Genomic DNA, 20,776 nt, shown 5'->3' with positions numbered 1-20,776 from the left:
CCAAATGAAATATCCAGTGAAACCATGGTGACAGATCTGCATACATAATTTGAGGACTTGGCTTTGTGTGTCTGTTTGGCTCATTCATGAATGTTTTTGAAGTGAAGCTCAACACAGCACTCCAAAATCAGAGTCACAATCTGACTTCAGGAGTGATTATCTCACATTCCTAGAAAGTATAGTGAGTGTGGCGTAAGAACAGGGAGTTTAATCAGTCAAATTGCTTGGGATATAGCTGGACACATCAGGCAACTCTGGATGAGATAAAAGAACCACAACATTAAAATGCAGCTGTAGAGTGGACTTAAGAACAGACAACTACAGAATTAATAGGACTTCAGAGTAACTTTTTAATCCCAATTAAAAGTGCATCATAAATAGCTTTTCTCTAAGCAAATATTCAGAAGTTTAACAACAAAGGTAAGGACTACAGTACCAAAACTTAGGAAGAAATACTTTATTTTCTCAGCTACTGTTCAGAAAGCCCTGAGGAAACTGATCCCCAAATCCCTAAGAGATGTGCAGCAGAGAAGCTGAGAAGCACTCTGTGCAGACAACTCCCGGTAGTACTCGGTAGAAAACGAGGCACAACACACCTAGGCAGCTTGCTCAGGTCACACCTCCTCAACACCCCGTGAATTCCATGTATTCTTCCCTTTTGGCAGCTACTACAAAGAGAGACATGATTCTCCCTGGCAAGTATCCCGCTATTGGACAGGTAACAGTTTTGCTAGCATGTAAGGTCAGACACCTGTTGTTCATCAGAAGTCACAAAAACACTGTTTCACTGCTGGAGAAAACGGGAACAGCATGACTAGTAAGGCTTCAAACACAGCAGCCATAAATCCCTCAGTCACTCAGCATACAAAGTTACAAATGAACAAAGCTACTAGCTTTTTTTTTTTTTTTTTCTTTTTTACAAAGAACAAGCTCAACAGACTTTAATTCAAATACATTTATAATAAGTAAACATTTCAAAATCAAAATTGGAGGGAGTGGACTGAAACATCCAGACATTCTTGCTTTATTCTCCACCCTCCTAGGGAAGGAATGGTTATTTCTCATAGCAGTTTGATCAGTACAGAAGACTCCCACAAACTAAAAGCTTTTGTCTTAGTTATGTATTAGCTATGTAGGAAAAGTACATTCAAGAAGTCCTTGTATCAATTTGGTGTTTTTTCAAGTACCTGACAGCTGGTCCTTTTACAGATAACAAACAGCCCCTTTTGGCATGCAGTGTTTAATCAAAATCCATCTCTCCCAGTTCACAGACAAACTGAGAATCTTATTAGATGAAGTCTACTAGCTGACTCAGGTATTAATGTTAACTTCTCTACAATGATAAAATACTTATTACCTATTTAGAAGTATCACATCTCCTACTGATAGATTTAGGTTGTGCTACTGATCACTTAGATGACATACAACTAAGAAATTTTGAAAGAATAAATTCTGAATAATCAAAATACACACTACCTGGAAAAATATCACAGATGTATAAGAATAGAAAAAAAAAAGTAAAAGGCTTTGATACATTTCATTGTTTTGCGAAGATATTTTTACAGACTATGGCCAATCAATGAAGAAACGTGATACAAATGTTTCAGTCTTTTTAGCTCTTTTTCTCAAGACACTTGACTTGTACTTTGAGCTTAAGTAGTTAATCCACTGATAAACAAACTCAGCAGAAAATAAATTTTTCAGTTGTACCACTAAATCATTAAATCACTAGTTGTACAGGAGTTCAGTGCTGTACCACTAATAATATCTTTTCCTGGTTACTGTAGAGGTAAATTTGTAATCCAGGTAGTTGGACTACAACAGTAGAAAAATCAAACTATCCCCATGTTGCGTTCAGGTAACGTTGCACAGAACACCTTTAGATTAAATTTACATTTGTCTTTATTCCCCTAGTATTGCAATGATGGGCAAAATACCTCTAAAGTAAACGTGTACTAAAAAAAAAAAAAAAAAAAAAAAAAAAAAAAAAAAACCAGAAGAAGAGATTGTTAACTTTTTATGATGACTAAACAAAATAAATGGTAAGTAGGTATGGAGAAGTAATATTTGAAACTCTGCAACCAGAGTTTCAATAGAAAGTTTCGAGTGTCAATTTCTTTACACTGGAATAAATTGATAGTTTGCTTGATATCTCAAGTTTTGAACTTCTCTTCCTTATAAAGTGAATAAATCCCCAAAAGTCCTTACTTAACAGAAATAGCTTGAACACTACAATATACTCAAGAGCAACAGAACACTTACAGCTGTACTATAAAAGCTGGTTCAACAAAGTTGGGAAGGTGAAATTTGATTTGATTAAGTCTCATTGCAGCAGACAAAAATGAAGCTTGCATTTTGTTTGCTGGCAGAAAAAGAATATTCAATTCACTAGAGTGCATATAACAAAACCAAACATGCAATCTATTGCTTTTAAAACTTTTACTGCAAGATAACATTAAGAGAACAGAAATTAGATATCTATCATTTTTTTCCCAAAGAGAAAATATGTAAACAGGATAATAATTTTTTTTCTGTATGTATATAGTTTCTCAGATCATTTCAGGGGCACAAAGGAGGGGGTGGTGTTTCTCAATAATCAGGACACTTTTAACTGTAATAGGTTTTCATTGGAAAAAAAGAAAAAAGGCAACACTGCTCTACTTCAGCATTAGACAAAAATACTGTGTTTCTTGCACTACTTTAACACAGCTGAAAAAAAAAAAAAAACCTGAACACCCCTATCTTGGCATTCAGGATTACATTTTCTCAGATGTTCTAGGTTTCACAAAGTTGCTATCCAGTGTTGTCATGAAATACAGACTGTTAAATCCATGTAGCACAGGCTACTACCAATGTCAATACTAAGTGGGAAGGAACATGAAGCAGTGCATTACACTACATTTCTGGAACTAGTACAGTAAGAGTGAAAACCTAGAAAAACTTAACCTACAGTTTATAGAAGGAACTAACTATCTGCAGAAGCTGATTTTTTGGTTGTATATATATTTTTTTTACACTGTGCGATTTTCTTCATCTGCTAATTTAAGACAGTTAAAACTTGTTGCTTTCTTTGCTTTGTTTCCACCCACCCCCTATATGCCATACACCAAGCATTATGAATATAAGCCCAAATATCCTAGACAATCCAGTGAACAGAGTTAGTGTAATGCACTGGTGTGAGGTGTGAAATAGAAAAGGAATTCTCTCAGTCTTCATCGAAGTTCTGCTGTAGAAGAAAGTTGGCAGCCAGGTTTTCATTCTTCTCACAAGCGAAATATGCCTGTATCACAAGTCCTTCTGGAAATCCTAATGCCTTTAACTGAAGAAAAGAAACATATTTAGGAAGTATATTTTGCACGTTAGGCTTCTTTGTATGTCTAATGCCTTGAAATGTCACTTAAGCAATTATTGCCTTCTTGAAAATAACCCTGATGCCTAGCTCAATGCAGACTTTAGCAAGTAAAAAATAAGGTGCTGCCTCTGGCTTTAGTAAAGAGAATCCTCACTTGAAAAAGTGATTGGACAAAGCCTAATGAAGCCCCATTAAGAACTTGTCACTTCCTTAGTGACATAGTAAGTCTAAAACAGACCTGGGTCACAGTATTGCCATGAAGTAACAGCACATTGCACTGCTGCAGGAAAAAAACTCAACTTCAAACAATGATAATTTTAAACAATTATGGAAAGCTCCAAAGCACTTTTAACAAAAAAACTGCATGGAACAAAAGCTCCCAATCTTTGGTCTTCAGTAGGCTGTCTAGCACATTACATTAAGCTATGTTTTCAATTGATTATCTTAAAAAATTAACTACATACTGCAGCCAAGACAAGTAAGCTGAGAGCAATCTGGTTTTCAGAAGTTAAGGAATTAATGTCTGGAACATAGTGACAACAGGGCATGAGAAGAACTTATTACTGTGCCAAGGGTTTAGCCAGCACTTAGCAAATGAATTCTTGTTTTAGCCAAAGGCCAGTACACTCCACTATTTGGAGATTTTCTTAAAATCCTCACAGCACCTGCAAGGCATTTATTTAATGTATGTAACTGTGAGAAAAATTGTGTCCTATTATCCCTCACCAGCCATTCTTAGATTTTATTTCAAGCCCACAAACAGCATGAAGGCATCAGCTGCAATACGGAGACAATTAAATGTTAATGTTAATCTTTCATGGAAAGAAAAGGAAGCACAAGGATCTCTGCTGGGTTTTAGAACAGGTTGTAGAGGTAATAAAGCTCTACTGGATAAAATGGCTTTAAAAGGAAATGCAACAGACTACAGAAGATGACCTGTGAAGAAGTACATGATTAGACTAATTTTATTAATTGCCAATTTCCTAAAGATCTAGTGAATAGACACCTATATTCAAATAGGTATCTTCTAATGATCCTTACATAAACTTTTTTTTTGCCAGATGAAAATATATTGTCTTTGGGTACCAAACCACTACCAATATATCACAAAATTCTTGCAATTTGTCCTAAGAAAAATCTCAGAGGCATTGCCATCTATGAAAATCCATATTTAGTCAGTTACACAGTATTTATGAATGCAATATTACCACCCCAGAGTATATTTTCATGCTTGACTAGTATTTTACAAAACTATAATTAACTAACTCTCATGGACAGACGTAACTGGGTAAAGTTTTGACTTTAACTTCAACTTTAATCTACTAAACTATGAGTGTTCTTACTGTCCAAATACTTTGCACACAGTACTCAAGCAGACAGATCTTTGTGCCTGGAAACCTGTCATGGCATGATCTAGAACCATACTGGCTGAGATTTCTGCAAGATTAATTATTTCCTGAATAATTCCTGAGGGAAATACATTCTGTCATCAATTATGACAGGATGGTCTCTGATCACTTAAAATAATCTGCCTCTTCTCAGTGAGACTGATTTAGGATATTTTAGACTCAACTGCTATAAAGCAAGAACAGATATGACTGGAAACAAGGCTAGAACAGCTACGAAACACCAAATTTGATGAAGAACTACTGAGCTAAACAAAGTTTAAGTTAGATATGTCTTAAGCACGCACTGGAGTCAACGCCCTACACCAACAAGAATTTCAAAGAGGAAAGGCTCACCCTTTCTATAGCTTCTTTTTCCTGAGGTGTTACTTGAATGTAGTTCATATGAGCACTCCCAGCATCTCCTATTCCTCCAGTGCTGGCACCATCATCACTGCCACTTAAACCTTGGCGAGACTCTAGAACTGGCTCGTTCAACATATGAATAAAATGTTCCTGGTGCTGGCTTATTTGCTGTGTTGCACAGAACAGTGAAAGAAACACATATTTAAACAACTAATGTTTAAGCATGACAATAGACAAATAAAAGTATCTGTTTTCAGAGAATTAAGACGTCAAAGAGATATGTTAAAAGTGCACAGAAAAAAATTGGTAAATCTAACCATAACAAATGCAATCTTAATGTTTCAATTCACCTGGAATTCAACTGTAGTGATCTTTCCCTCTTCCTCACCCCCTCTGCACCTCTTATGAAGTCTCAAATTTGAATCCAATATAATAGAAAATACATTCTGTGCAACAACAACTGCTGAAAAGCCAGCAATAGAATGTTGCAACTGTTAGTAACGTATTATAACAAATATCCCATAACATTATTATGAGATACATATTAACATATATCCCAGACAATATCAGCATACAACTCTCTTTTAAAGTTAAGTCAGATTGCAATGCACTATTTTCTTGTTTCAAGATCCACCTGCAGTAGTTGGGGGTTTTCCCGTCCAATTTGCTGTAGCAATGCTGGCAACAGAGAAGGATTTTGCTGGATAATTTGTCTCATCTGCTGGAACTGAGGCTGATTTCGTAAAAACTCAAGTGGATGCCCTGGGAAAAAAAAAAAAAAAAAAGACAAGTTAAATAATATGTTTTTATAAAGTTACTTAGAATTTTAATTAAATAAATTTTGTTTACAGCACTGTAGCTGTAGATAGAAAGAGGACATGAAAGTGGATAATGCACCACTCACTGAAGAGTAGAATTTCCTTCCTCTAGCTTTGATCAATACTTCTTTATTCTAAGGTTAAACAATGCATTTCCTTTTCACCCAGTCCACTCTTAAGATCCAACAGCCTTGTCCTTATCTCCAACACTTTCCTCTGGATGCCTCATCTCTGGTTAATCTCAATCAGACACATCTATCCACTGTCTTGACTCTTGTGTCTCGAGCACTATTTCTACCACACCCATCCGTGGTCTTGCACTTAAGAATGCAAAAAACTGAATTAAAGAAATTGTGTAAGTTCACTGCATTTTTTGACAATACAACAAGCCACTTTTCCCAAGAAAGTGCCATGTCTGGAATTTCCCTGCTAATATCTATTATACAATTCCCTCTGAACAGCTCATGAGCACCTGGAACTCAAAACTGACTGAAAAAGAGATTAAGTGCACATTATTTATCATATCTTCTCAAACACAGCCTTTCTTACCTCCTAGTGAGCTAGTAGTCGTGGGTATGGTTGCTACTGCTGCTGCCACTTCTGAAGACTGAGATGCACCAGTGCTTGGTGGTTGAGGGGGGTCAGCCACAGCCTGATTATCTCCAGGTATACCCTAAAGCCACAGTTCACATCATTACCCACAAAATTCTAACAAATATGTTTCAACTGCATGCAGTATTTGAGCTTCAGAATAAAGGGGAAAAAAAAAAACCACCTTAATGCTTTCATTACAAATACAAAGCAAGATCCTGTGAGTTATGCATTTGTAACTGACAGAACACCATGAAAATATTAATTTTATTTTTTATCAAGAAAAAAGTGTGTTTCGTATAAAAAGGCAGTAAAGCATGCCCTGCATCACTTTAAAACACACTTAGTCCGATATAAAATACTTGCTTTGAATCCTGTGAAAAAATTAAACTAAAGAATGTTATACTGTTGTGCAAAAGTGACATTACAGCAACAAACTGCAGTACAAAATGCTAACTAAGATTAACAATTCCAAACAACTGGCAAAGAACTGAAGAGATACAAAAACACAGCTCTTGGGACCTCTTTCCTCAATGAAAAGCTGTCATTTACTGTATCTTAAAGTTGAAAAGTTTTGTATGTCACCCAGCTTTAGCAATAAATAATAATTAAAAAAAAAAGAGGTAATTTCCCCATTATTTACTATATGCAAGCAACTTTATATAGGAACTGACTGTTCAGAGGGCTGAAATGGACAAAGCTAAAACATAATTTATAATGAACCAGAATGTAGGTTATACAATCATGATACCTCACTCTATACTTTTCTCCTGCATGGAAATTGTTCAAGCTTCCTACTCTAACCTTGCCTTCCTCATTGTCACTGAACTCCTGCATCAAGTCTGTCCTTTCAACCAACCTTTCTGATGCCTGGAAACTTACTCATGGGAGAGACACAAATTATTTGTTTACAAGAAATCCTGTTGGAACAGCCCAGAGAAGTTACCCAAATGAGGGTCACAACTGTGTGGGGGAACCACAAAACACAAGGAACTGGGTGGGTGGAAATATTACAGAACTACAGGGTTACCAGACAATGAAGACATTTGTCAAGCCTACCATAAAAATCACTGATAGGTAATGTAGAGGTTTGTCAAGCCTACCATAAAAATCACTGGTAGGTAATGTAGATTAAAAGTCCTGCTGTAACATGATCTTCACATGGTATGTTCATCATTACACCTGAACAAAAAGCACAAATATACAGCTAACATAAAGGGCACATCTAGAAAGTGAAAGGTGGACAGTGCTCCAAGAAATGTTCCTTGCCTTACCAGTTTATTAAGAAGCACATCAAGGTATAAATTAACTGATCATCAAGTTCACATTTAAGCCACTCAGGGGAATAAATACAAGATTTGCCTGTCACACACTTCATTACCTGCACATGGCTCAGTAAGGTTGCTACACATCCTTCCCTCCACTGAGGTGGAGGAGGGCTGCATTCATGGTATAATTCTGAGGTAACTCTCCCTTATGTGTAGCTTACAGAGCACTGAATATCTTTTCCATCAAATTAGATACTTCTGGCAATTCAAGTATAATGTAACAACTCGGTGAATTTTATGAAATTACTAGTTGATTTCACCTATTTGCAGGCATAGGTCATCACCACAATCTGTGTCCAGATCAAACAACATGTGCTTGTTTAAACTTTTAAGTTTGCTCTTGAATGGAAGGATTGTGTACTCTAGCTCAAACTAATTTACTTAGAAATTATTTATTGTCTTGAACATCATATTAACTCTTAAACACAAGCTTGAAGTAACACTCTTCAAATTACAGAGACTGTACACTTGTAATCAAACAATGCCAGTGAGGTGTATTGGACCTTGCTCACACAGCTACACAACAGAATAAAGCATGGTATTAAACCACACACAAGCCACTCTGAATGCAAACACTGCTTACACAGCAAAAAAAGACCACTGCTGCCTTATGGTGAATGAAACAATCGTTTACTCTTTAACTGAGCAGTACAGCAGTTTTTAGCTGACATTGCTCTCTGCAGGGCAATAATCACATCAGGTCCAGTTTCTAGACAGAATAGAGAAGAAAATAGTTCCAGTTGTGACATACTTACAATCATCTAGTCCCACTGACTGACCAATTAATGGCTGACCAAAAGTTAAAGCCTGTAAAGGGAACGGTCCAAATGCCTCTGAAACACTGACAGGCACAGGACATTGACCACCTCTCTCTAGGAATTATGTTCAGTATTTGACTATACTCACACTAAAGAAATGTACCCCAAAAAATATCCAAACTAAGAAGCTGGTTACTGAAGAGATGACAAAACTCCTTCCTAACTAGAGGTTAGGAAATCTTCAGCTTAAAGAGAGATCTGAATGTAAATTCCTCCAAAGATGAGTCTGGGGCATAGAAAAATAAAGATCATCTTTTGCAACTCCTTCTACAACCACAGGTCACATACACAGGATTACATCTATAATCCTCAATGATCAGGTCATGAAAATGGAAAAGCTTGCCAACAGAGTTACAGACAAGTACAACCTTCAGGGCTCATTTGAAAAACAGCTTTAATTACAGTTTAAGCCCTTTCCAACACCTTACCACCCTTGCTGTACCCAGGTTCTTTCAACCTGGACAGTGCTGTTACACTTACAGATCTCAATGATTAATATATCTCCTACTTTGGAGACTATACAAAAGATAGTGCTGATTATAGTTTGCAGGCAAGTAATGTACAGAGAGGGTCAAAGAACAGTGTCATCAATGGATCAGATCAATAGTAACTAAAAAGACCTTTTTTTTTTTCATGCAGAAGGACAGTAAGGAACATCTTCAGACCCCAGCAGATCCAGAACAGTTATGAAGACTATTTATAGCAAAAGGACTCTTCCAGAAGGACAGCAAAAAGTCTGCCATCTAATACGGTCTCCAAGAGGAAGACCATTCCTCCCTACTCCGTTTTCCAGCAGGCAGAAGGAAAAAGAAAAGGTATTTCTAGTGAAGGATAACATGAAACATAAAAGGACACCTTATATAACAGAGGGACCCATTTTATATACAGAACCTACTGAAGGACTACAAGTTAACTGCTCATAGCAGCCAATGCATTTGGCAGACGTGATATGTAGCTCCATCACAGGGATATTCTACCTCTATTCTGGAGCTCCTGAACAGAAATAAACTAGAGGAGTGAAATCCCAGAAATTGTGCACAAGAATTGCACACTGCATAGGACTGCCACAAACACAGCAGGCCCAACATTTAGGGGAGGCACTGAATTCATGCTGTATTTACAGACTAGATGAACAGTAAACCCAATATTTCTACAACATGAAAAACAAATATTTGAACTTGCAGACTTATGACAGAGTTGGAAGCTATTGCATTCACCCTTGATTGGCCTAATGCTAGTTGGGAATTGAACTTTTCACTTTCTTGTACCCCAAACATTTGTTGTCAGTTTAAAATCTGAAGATTACAAAGTCTTGCGAACATTAATGTAAGTAGGAAGCATGCCAGTAACTACTGAAGGAAAACTTCATAAACAAAATTAAGGTTTTATAACTGGAGGGTAAATATGCCAGATTTCTTATCAATCAATCAGAAATTCAATCCACATATATTTTGCAATAATTAGGTCAGGATGTCTGGTTGCCAGATTTTAATAAAGTTCAGTTCTCCAAAAAGGAAAAGCCTTATCAGGGGAAAAACTGTATGCCAGAGCAAAAATTAAATGTACTGGAAATACTGATTAAGCAACAAATAAGATAGATTCTGTGGTGGCTACAACTCACCTGTCAGATTAAGGTATACAAGAAATAATCCAAAAACCCCCTAAAAGAACTCACAGGGTTTTCATTAAAGTGAAATTACTCTTCTATTTCCTCTCATGCCAATTAAGTTTATTTAAACCTTCAAGCTTTATTTATCAAATGACAATTGTTTCTTATCTAAAACACTGCTGAAATGAAAAATGAAGTTAAATTAAGCACAGTTAAAAAAAACCCAAACCTTCTCAAACCTTTCTGTTTGGAAAGTATATTAAGAACACTGTGCTTTATTAGCAGAAACAATGAATTGGAAGCTAAGGAAGGGTGATGAAATAGATATAAAAGTACAATTAATCAACTAATGCTGTCACTAAGAGGTGACACAAAACCACTGAGCCATCCATTGGTAGTTAAAGCTATCACTGTAACTGGACATACTTTACAGACATACACATGTCAGTCAACAAAAAATGAAAGCAAACAAGTGGCAGAGCTGGTGAGGGATTACTTCAGTATTTTCTATAACACACCATGTTGGTCAAAATTTCAATCACATCTTTCCAGATGGCAAATGCCACCCTCAGTAACTGGGTAATGTTCAAAGTAACACCAAAATCAAAGTGAAAGGTATTGAGTGGAAAAACTCAAAGAACAAGGTGCAGGTAAGGTAAGTGCTCACCATGAGGAGGTATTCCACTGCTCTGTCAGGATTGTTGAAGCTGGCCCTCAGTGCTGCAATCACCTGCTCCCGCTCGTAGCCCATGGACATGATCTCAGTCACCATGTTCTCATAGGACTGACCAGTCACTAGAAGTCACAGGATCACCATTTTAAGGGAACAAGATGAAAATAATCACACACACACACACACACACACACACACACACACACACACACACACACACACACAAGCTTCAATGGATAAGTGCAATTTGTACCTGGATTTCAGTCATTCATTAAAAAGACTAAACATGCAAGTTCTATGGCTTTAATTGCAAATATATTCAATGGTTTCATTATGAATTTGATTGGACATAGTGGAGGGTAATGAAGAAAATGTAAACTTCTACTGACAAAAGCAGTACTTGCAATACTTCTGTACTTGTAATTGAAATAATGTTTTCTCTCTTCCAGTTTTCATTTAAGGTCAAAGGCATCCTCACAGCAAATATTCAATTCCTGATATAATCAAGAGAATTCTCCTGCAGCTTACAATTGGAAATGTATTAATTTGAAATATGCCTGCCAAATTATTAGCCAATGAAGATTTTTCCAAATAAAGACTTTCTGCTATGCTGTTTTTAGATAGATGACAATTAGTGATGACCATTATATTGCTATATATTGCTACATGCTGGCAATGATGATTAAAGTAATTTAATCAACTTAACTTGGACCAACTCAAATCATGCAAAAGACCTGAAAGCTGGATGGAGGAAAATCACTCAAGACTTCAGTGGGGGTTCAGGAAACCAAGTTCTCACTTAATTCTTATCTCACTCAATTTAACATTTGACTAGACATCTATCACATCAACTCTCCCACATCTTACAGTAAAAACAGATGAAAACTATCCCAAACCTGCAGCAATCAAGAAAAAGATACACACACTATATATGGAGTAATTTAAGGGCTTTCACTACACTAATGTCACTGTAAGGAAGATTATTATATCTTTCCATATAATCCATTTAATATTCCTGCCTCAAAAGCAGGTAGCAAGTATAAAAATTTTTTAAAAAGGTAACTATTCTATTATATATTGTAATCAGGCAAATCTTCAAGGTCATCTTCCTGGGGGGTAAAAAAATACAAACAAACCCAGGCAGCTCCTTCTTTAGATAAAGGTATTCCTCATCTCAGTGAAATCCTACTGCTGACTGACTCTGCAACTAGCAGTGACAGAAAGTTAAATAATTAATAGTGTCATAAAAACCAACTGATTAATAATAATATTTTAAAAACCCCAGAGGAAATAAATACAAGAGCTACTGTGTTAAGGCAAGTAAATCATAGTTCAAAGAATCAAAGAAAACATGATGTTTTATTCCCTTAGGGAGAATATGTTTAACTCAAGCCAACATTAATACAACCCACTGCCTGTTTCTTAACGTGTGCTTCTAAATAATCAGTGGGTGTATGACTTTGGGCTGTATAAAGAACAAACAATAAAACAGTCCTAGCCCAAGGATACATATACATTATACATAAATAAAGGATAATTTTAGTATTTATTATTTGGGCTTCAAAGTAATAGTGCCAACCTGAGTTTAAGAAATGGTAAGTTCCTGATGTCTTCATACAGAATTACAAGATCATTCATTTCACATCTACCTGCATTTTTCAGATATAAAATTTATCACCTAAACTTTGCTATAAAGACACATACTTTATACAGATCTTCAGTGAAGCAAAAAGCCAAGCCAATAATTATCCCAACACAATGATTTTGCTACTTCTTCTCAGATTCTTCTTTACCAATCACTAGTTTACCCTTACTACTCCTAAGAAGCTAACCAAGCAGACGAAACAGCTGGTGATGTAATTGGTTACTACTTGAACACTTCTGTATTGCTTTTTCAATATCAGCAAGATAGGGACTAGAACAGTATGAGAGATTTGATGCAAAGATGCAAAACGGCTGGCTTACTCCACACAGACTGCTACCTAAGGAATAATTAAAATTCAAAGCAGGAAACCAGAATTACTGAAAATGTAGGTGCATGTACCCCCTACAGCCTACTTCACAAGTTGTGCAAGAATAACAATTCAGAAGTTGCACACCAGCAATGTCATGGTACAGAGTCAGGCCCATCCGTCCCTAGTGCTAGTGGAAATGTTTGAAATCAATACTGAATTTATTCTGCTCTTTGTTTTTGTCATTCAGGTAACATTTTATAGCTGGATTAACTCTCAAATCCAGTTCATCACACTCCCCACAATAACTTTCATCCCGTGCCCTAAAGAAATCTTATGCTGCTCCTGTGAAAGATGTGGTTGCACAAGGACTGCAAGACATGTAGACCTTCATGTAGCACAAAAAGCCACATCACTTTTCAGCATTTAACTGAAATCAACAGCAAATCACAGAAACACTGTTTTTAAAGACAAATTAATTATAGATATTGTAGTTGAGAAGTCAGAGTTAGAATACATGTAGGATCCAACTTAAGATATGAAAACATACTCCAATCCATTTATGAAAGCAAATTCCTTTCAGGACAGTTTTTAAAAACAAAGAACCACAGAGTTCATGCCTATTGCCCTTGAAATGTTTTTGCCTGATAAAACTTATAGTAACACTCAATACCTCTTATTTCCAAACATGTTAGGGACACATGGGTTTACTCCATCAGACACCAACCAAAGAACTCCCATATAAAATGGATTGTGAGGTGATGCTCTTGAAATATTTTGGGTTTTTCCCCGATTTTGAAGAGATTTGAATCAAGACCACCAGCTTCATTTAACTTGCTGATCAACATTGTTAACACATATGAGTGTTAGTGATGACTTCATCTTGGCCACTAAGATACTAAAAATGGTTAAGGAAGCACCTTTGGTAGCAGCAATCACTTCAGCCAGTTTAGTTGTTACATTTCTGTCTCCTGTTATCAGTATCTAGCAGCTATTTTGGATCACACAATTTAAAACAGTAGGTCACACCTAAGATCTAAACTGCCGCTGCACAGACTCAATCTAGTAGTTACCATTAATTCATGTAAAATGTTACTGCTGCTTCTAAATCATCTGGGCTGCCTAATCACAGCACCAGCCTTCAATATATCCACACAAAAATGTAAGTGAAACTCTACTTGGTCTAATTCTTTGTATCAAATTGCAGCTTCATATTCAAAAACAAAAGACAGAATAAAAACCCCACCTCCTCCTTGTTTTTGTGCCTGAATTTGTTATACTCCAAAACAATCCAAAAATTTCAGCAGGAGTAAGGAGTTGTCTAATGGTTTGTCTAACAATTTCCTAGCTACCCAAATCAGCATAAACGAGGGGCAGACCTTCCAGTTGTTATTATTCTGTCCACTGAAAAACAAAGATCATTTAAACTGTCACAAGAAAAGTAAATTGACTGCAAATACATGGAGGTATTCATTTTTCAGCCCAGACAGCATATCTGGTGAATTTATCTAATCTCAACATGCCAAAAAGCAAAGTATTTTCAAAGCTGGAACAAGTGAATAATAAAGGCAGACATTTTATCAGCCCTGCTCTCTGGGATGCAAAAGTGAAAAGCACACACAATTTAAATCTACTCTTCTATCCAAGCTACTTCAAAGTGAATAGTTAAAAGAGAAATTAAAGCAAGTGGCAGAAAAAAGCATAAGTGCAAGGATCTTCCTTTTACACAATAAAAATATATAAAGGGAAAAATTCTTCAGTAAAGTAGTTCTTGAAGCTGGTTCCAAGATATCAACTTCAGGTCACAGAGAAGAGCACTATGACTATAACTTTAACAATGACAGATAGAGAAGAAAATGTCAACATCTGCTAATCCATCATGTTTCTGCTGCACCAAAATAATGTCTACATTAAAAAAGCTCTCCACTTACCAAGTGCACTTATTGCATCCTCAAAAAGATTTGATCGAGATGCATCACCTGTTGTACTGTAAGATGAAGACAAGTGCAATGGTAATTACAAAACTTTGGAAAACTTCATATTGAAAAAAGAAGCAGAAAAATAAAAGCAGCAGCAGCTGTAACTCTAATAGCCCCTTTTGTTTCTAAAAAACCAACAAAGCTTTCCAAAGAGCTCTCTTTTGGCCCTATAGTGAGAATAGATTTTACAAACTTACAATGCTAGCATTTTTAAAACAAGGCCAACCTTCCCCCCACTACCCCACAGAAGTTTGGCTCTTGCCCATCTGCTCAGGGATTAGCCATCTGCTTGCTTGAATGCTTTAAAGGGTGGGAGCACAAGGTGGATTTTCAAAAGCACACAGCAGTCTCACTAACTGCTTCCCCGCAGTCACCAGTTTGAGCTCAATGAGGACCCAAGGAGGCCAGTGGCAAGCACTTATTAAAATCTCAGTATACTACTTTCCCAGGAACATAAACTGCTAAAATTTGCAATTACTCCATCTAAGTTATCAAAGTCGTTAAATTACAGGATTAAAGGCTCACCTCCATGAACAGCAAAGAACACACAGGCACAGCACTAGACAGAGGAATATCAGTTTTAATCAGCCACAGCCAAGGTGACCCATTCCCAGGGCTGCAAAACTAAAGCATCAGAGTGACACCCAGGGTGGGCCAACAGGACTCCTCCAAGGATACCCTAGAGGTGGTGCAAGTCACTGTGGGGTGCCAGGAAAAAGTGTCGGGGGCAGATCCAGAGGAAGAACCAAAGGCAGGGAAAGGAAAGCTTAAGGCATCAGGCAGAAGAAAAGCATGGGTCAAGAGAGCAAAAATAAGAGAAAAAGGGCCAGCCATACATAAGAAACACTTGACTGGCCATGCTCTGCACCTCAGCACCCATCCATCCTGTCTTTTTATTAAATTCTGCTTCTAAAAGTTTTTCATAATGTAGGGTGTGTGTGTTGCTATTTTGCATGTGTGTATGTGGAATTCCAAGTGCTCACAGGGACGGGAAATGGTGAGTTAGGGGGATCCAGATACCTGTGGAACCAGCAACTGCTGAGATCAGACTATGTAAGTCTGAAAGCCAAGGACTGCAGCCAGGTCCTGGGTGAGCCCTCTGTGTGTTTGTGTGCATGTTCAGGCAATGGGAATCTGAGTATCAGGGCCTGGAATGGGGTTGCAGGGCTCAGGTAGTCCCCATGCCCTTGTACCAAATACTTTCCAAACTCTAAGGTGCCAGCTATCAAAACAGAAATTCATATTTTCCATTTGTGTTTTGTACATATTCATTTTGTAGTAGTGGGCTTTACCCTGAACAACAGAGGGGAATAGGATGTGGCTGATGTATCTTGCATGAGTGCTGGGATTTTCCCTGCCTGAGCTGATCTAAGCAGCAAGACATATATTTATAGGTATATACATATTGTGTTTATATTTTGGGAATACATATTTAGTCTTGATAACGTGAGAGACTCGAAGACATGGAGCTGCAGCAGCCTCACATTTATCAGGCTACCAGAGCTGGCAATTCAGATTGATCTGAATGTTTTCAGAAGATGCCACTAAAAATCCAAAAAGGCACTTACAGAGATGTCTGTAAGATCTAAGCAAGAAATAATTTGTTCCAACAAGAATGTTTCATTAGTATCTGTCAATGGTTAAGATTTATAATCAAAAAAAGATCAAAGGCAAAGCTGGCCTGGCCTTGGGTCAATAAACCTTGTCTTAGTAATTTAAACTTCTAAAGCAAATCAGAAGCAAACAGTACTCACTGAAATCAAGGCAGGTGATAACTTTAATGTCTATGTTAAATTATATTGTTCCTCCCTGTTAAGTGTGTACACTGAGGCTTCTTTACTGCAGTTTTACAGAACTGCAATCTGTACATGAAAAACACTGTTTCAGCATGGAAGACTGATGTTTGAACCTACTGGACAAACTGAGCAGGGAAAAAAAAGAAAAAACCCACTAATCAGTATTTTTTAACAACTAAGTTAATTTGACGGAAAAATGAAACTTCATTTTCATTCCATTTCTAAGAGATACTAATTTCTCGAAATTGCAAAACTAAATAATCAATTTGTGTATTTAGTGCAAGAAATTTGTGATAAGTTTTTCAAGACATTAGGCAATTGCAAATTTTGCTTCATTATCATCAAATCAATATTTGATGGTGTTTAAATACAATCACTTGAAAAATACTGTCTTTGCACCAGTATATAACACACAAATAATTTAAAAAGTATGAAAATTGAAGATTTGATGATATGCAACACTTCAGGGGCCATTAAATTCCTGTTAACAATACTTTAATCCCATGCAGTACTTAAGCAACTTAAGCAAAAAAAGGCAACAGCATACAACAGGGATAAAATCTAACTTCCACCCAGTTTTCTCAATTGTAGAAAATTGAGGTGAAAAGTTTTCCCACAAAAGGTCCTACAATTACCTGCAGATGGGCTGAGGAACATTCAAAAAACATAAGCCAACCTTGTAGCTTTAAGGCATTACATGATTGAGAGCAATACCACATCCTACATTTCGGAAGAAAAAGCTCTTTCCAGATATTAAGAGACTCATACAGCAATAAAGAATTTATGGTTTGAATCTGATCAACATGATCCAAAGCACAATCAGAGGGTTATGAGCAGGCCAGGATGCATTCCTCTTAAGATTTCACGAGCTTTGTGAGCAGTATATCCCCACTGCAGGTGAATATCCTCAGTCTGAATAGAAACTTGGCAGGATACCAACTCTGAAATGCCTAACAAGTCTTGTGCTATTTAATGTCCCCTCCACAGCTTTGTTTCCAAGACCACACTTCCCACAAGAGAAGGCAGAAACAAGGAGAGGTGCTTCTTACAATCAGTAATGCTTACTTCAGTCAGAGACTGAAATTACAGTTAAGAAAGGGGAAAAATTATATAGAATGGAGAGACTCAAAATCAAAACTAGAAGCAACAAAAACAGGAACCCATTTTTAGAGGCTTACTCATACCTGTCAATTGATGATGGACTGACAGGAGCTGGTGCCTCAGGTGGTTTTTCCTCTGGCTTCTCCTCTTTTGGAGCGCTCACAATTGCAGGTTCACAAGCCATTGCATCTGGTGCTGGTGGTGGAGGGACAGGAGCTGGCACAGGGGCAGGAACAGGGATTGGTGTGGCAACCGCAGTGGGAGCTGCAGTTGTTGAGCCAACAGTGGAAGTGGCATTTGATGGCTGAGTAGCTCCAGCTGCTGCTTTGGGCTATGGGAGGAAAACAGAGTTCAAGCGCAGAACAAAGCCCATAAATCCATGGCTCTCTACAGAAATGCACTAGGTTCTGTTAAGAACATTTGTGTTTGATATTTCTGCCTCAACATCAAGCATGACATTAAAAGATTGCAATACATTAAATCTCTAATGCCCTTCACTGTGTTTAAACAAGCAATTGAGACCAACACTGAAGTACTTACACACCTGAGAACTCACACTCTGAGGATAAAGTGAAATGCTAAGATCTAAATATTTACAGACCACAACATTTTAAAACAATAAACAGACTAAAATATTGTATCAAAACAATCCTGTGTTTTACAGAAGCACATTTTCCAGAAGAAACCAAGTGAGCTGCAAAAAAAAAAAAACATCTGCAGAACAAGCATAAGCTTTTCTCACCACTCAGATCTGCAAAAAAGTGATTCAGACAGAAATTACATTTCATTATGAATGCTGTTTACTGGAAAACAAGATGTGAAACAAAATTAAACTTCAGCCGTAAAATGTTTTAGTTATGCAATCTTTGTATTCAAAGCACTCTAGTAACATCTCAAATACTTCAGTTCTGAAATAAACACTAAGAATACAGCCGAGTGAAGGACTACCAAATTTTCAGCATAATATTTAGAATGAATAATACTTGTATGCAATTGTAAAATCATCTTCCCATCTCTTAACGGAAACCTGAATTTCTCTTGGGTGTAGTATTAATCCCATTATACAAAAATAGTCCCAAGGACTGACAAAGCTGACCCCAGTCTTTGCCTTTCCAAGAGAAACAGCTGAACTTTAACAAAACTACTTATTCAAGGTGCACCACTTTCAGATATTGCCTGGTTGAAGAAGAAAATATTTACTTCCTCCTTTTGTCTGCAAGCAGACTTAAGGTTAAGAATGAATAGCTTCCAACATGATGGGCACAACAAACAACATTTTAATCAGCACTCAAAGAAAAACACTGACACAGTTGGAATGCAAGGGAGGTTATTTTCTGCTGGATTCCTAAACACTTAATGCAGGAATGCCTGAGCATCAGACAAAGTTAGCAGTCTGTGTCTACATGACTCGGCACATCTTACCTACAACACAATCAGGAAAGGGCAATTGAGCTCTGAGATTAGCAAAAAGATTCTAAGAATCAAGAAATGCCCAAACTACGGGTTCTTTATTATCAGAATATACTGAATTTCACAATTCTTCATGGAGATCTGTGTTTAGAACCATAGAATTCTTGAGACCTCTAAAATGATTGAATCTTACTTAGCTCTGCCACACCCACCACTATAAAGTGTCCCTCAGCATCACAGCCACACATTTCTTGAATGCTTCCAGGAGTGGCAATCACACAACTTCCCTGGAGTCTTCTGCTCTCAAGAAAATCAAAAACTGGACTCTGACATCTCATCTATGTCTGTTTTCTTGTACTGATAAATGCCTCTGTGGCAAACCACAGACTAGAAACCTGTTCATCCAGGGAACAGCAACAACAGTTATCTTTAACAAGCCCACATGTTTAATTATGTTTAATATTGCCAGATAGAAATAAAGGGCAGCAGAATACATGTTTTCGTTGTCAGGAGGAAGAACTCTAGCTTCAAAATTAGTATCATATTCCAAAACAGAGATGAAGCCAGTTTTATTCAGATTGCAATGGTCTGGAATGCCTGGAAAATCAGTGGCTTGATTCCTGGAAGCAGCCTGACAAGTGGTTCAGAGAAGAAATACTTCAAACATGTGTCACAGTCATTCCCTATAAATTGCACTTGCAGTCTTTCAAAACCTACAGGTTTGTTTACTGCCAGATGTATCCTGCCTCTACTGGTTTACACTGTTAAGCTTGACAAAAAAAAAGCCATGAACTATGAAAAGCAACATGGCAAGGCTAGAAGAGTTCCATACAGAGGATTCAACAACAAACTATGTAGGTTGTCTTCATCCTTTTAATAGTAAAAGGGTGAAAAAACAGAGAGACAAAAAAGAATAAACAGCAAAATCAGCCATTAGCAATTTTTTCTTTGCTACAAATATTCAGCACAGAGCAGCAGCAAAAATAAGCCTAAGCAAACAAAGACTGTGAAGCAATATTTTTTTATCTATTCACACAAGCTTTTTACTGTTGACCTGAATTTGTATATGATGAAATTCCACTGATTTTATGGATGGGCATACACAATCACTCATCACAAGAAAAAACAGAATTAAATTAATGAAGCTTCCTACTCAAAAGAAACGATTACTCACTTTCGTCACCATAACCACCACAAAGTTCTTCTCATCTATCTTGTATTCTTTAAGAGCAGTTTCATCATTAAGGATTTTACCTGGAATTAAACAGGCAGAAATTAAGAAGTTGTTTAGCAAACCAATAGGTGATCTTGGGATTTCCTCATGAAAACATGTTTTATGCAGATTCATAATTGTTAAACAACCCAACAAAAAGCAGTTCGGTCATTAAGTTTTGGCAGTAGAGCTACAATTTTCCTCATATGATGTACAGAGTAGTTGAGGGCTGCTGCCCTGTGTGTTGAAGATGCTTAAAAACCATTTATAAAAAAAGCATTATATCTGGAAAGATTCACTGGATCAAAGATATATGTAATACAGAGAAGGTGTTAACACACAAAAAGCTTAACCAAGTAACTTATGTCTGCTTACACGGTAAGGG

At 37.0% G+C, this 20,776-nt stretch overlaps 1 protein-coding gene across 1 annotated transcript in view; it reads right to left on the bottom strand.

Moving 5' to 3' along the window:
• Window positions 1-442: 442 nt before the first annotated feature.
• RAD23B (RAD23 homolog B, nucleotide excision repair protein) overlaps window positions 443-20,776 on the bottom strand; it is a 31,672-nt gene continuing 11,338 nt past the window's right edge. Inside the window, exons 3-10 of the mRNA XM_079331694.1 lie at window positions 20,353-20,432; window positions 17,852-18,099; window positions 14,824-14,879; window positions 10,935-11,062; window positions 6,471-6,594; window positions 5,738-5,865; window positions 5,095-5,271; window positions 443-3,319 (exon numbers count right to left, since the gene is read on the bottom strand). Coding sequence (XP_079187820.1) covers window positions 3,206-3,319; window positions 5,095-5,271; window positions 5,738-5,865; window positions 6,471-6,594; window positions 10,935-11,062; window positions 14,824-14,879; window positions 17,852-18,099; window positions 20,353-20,432 — 1,055 coding nt within the window. The 3' untranslated portion in view covers window positions 443-3,205. The remainder of the gene's footprint in view (window positions 3,320-5,094; window positions 5,272-5,737; window positions 5,866-6,470; window positions 6,595-10,934; window positions 11,063-14,823; window positions 14,880-17,851; window positions 18,100-20,352; window positions 20,433-20,776) is intronic.

This window comes from Erithacus rubecula (genome assembly GCF_903797595.1).
Source record: "Erithacus rubecula genome assembly, contig: SUPER_Z_unloc_7, whole genome shotgun sequence".
In the NCBI taxonomy this organism is placed as follows: Eukaryota; Metazoa; Chordata; class Aves; order Passeriformes; family Muscicapidae; genus Erithacus; species Erithacus rubecula.
Note: the sequence above shows the minus strand (reverse complement) of the source record. Positions and strands in the feature narration are given on the sequence as shown.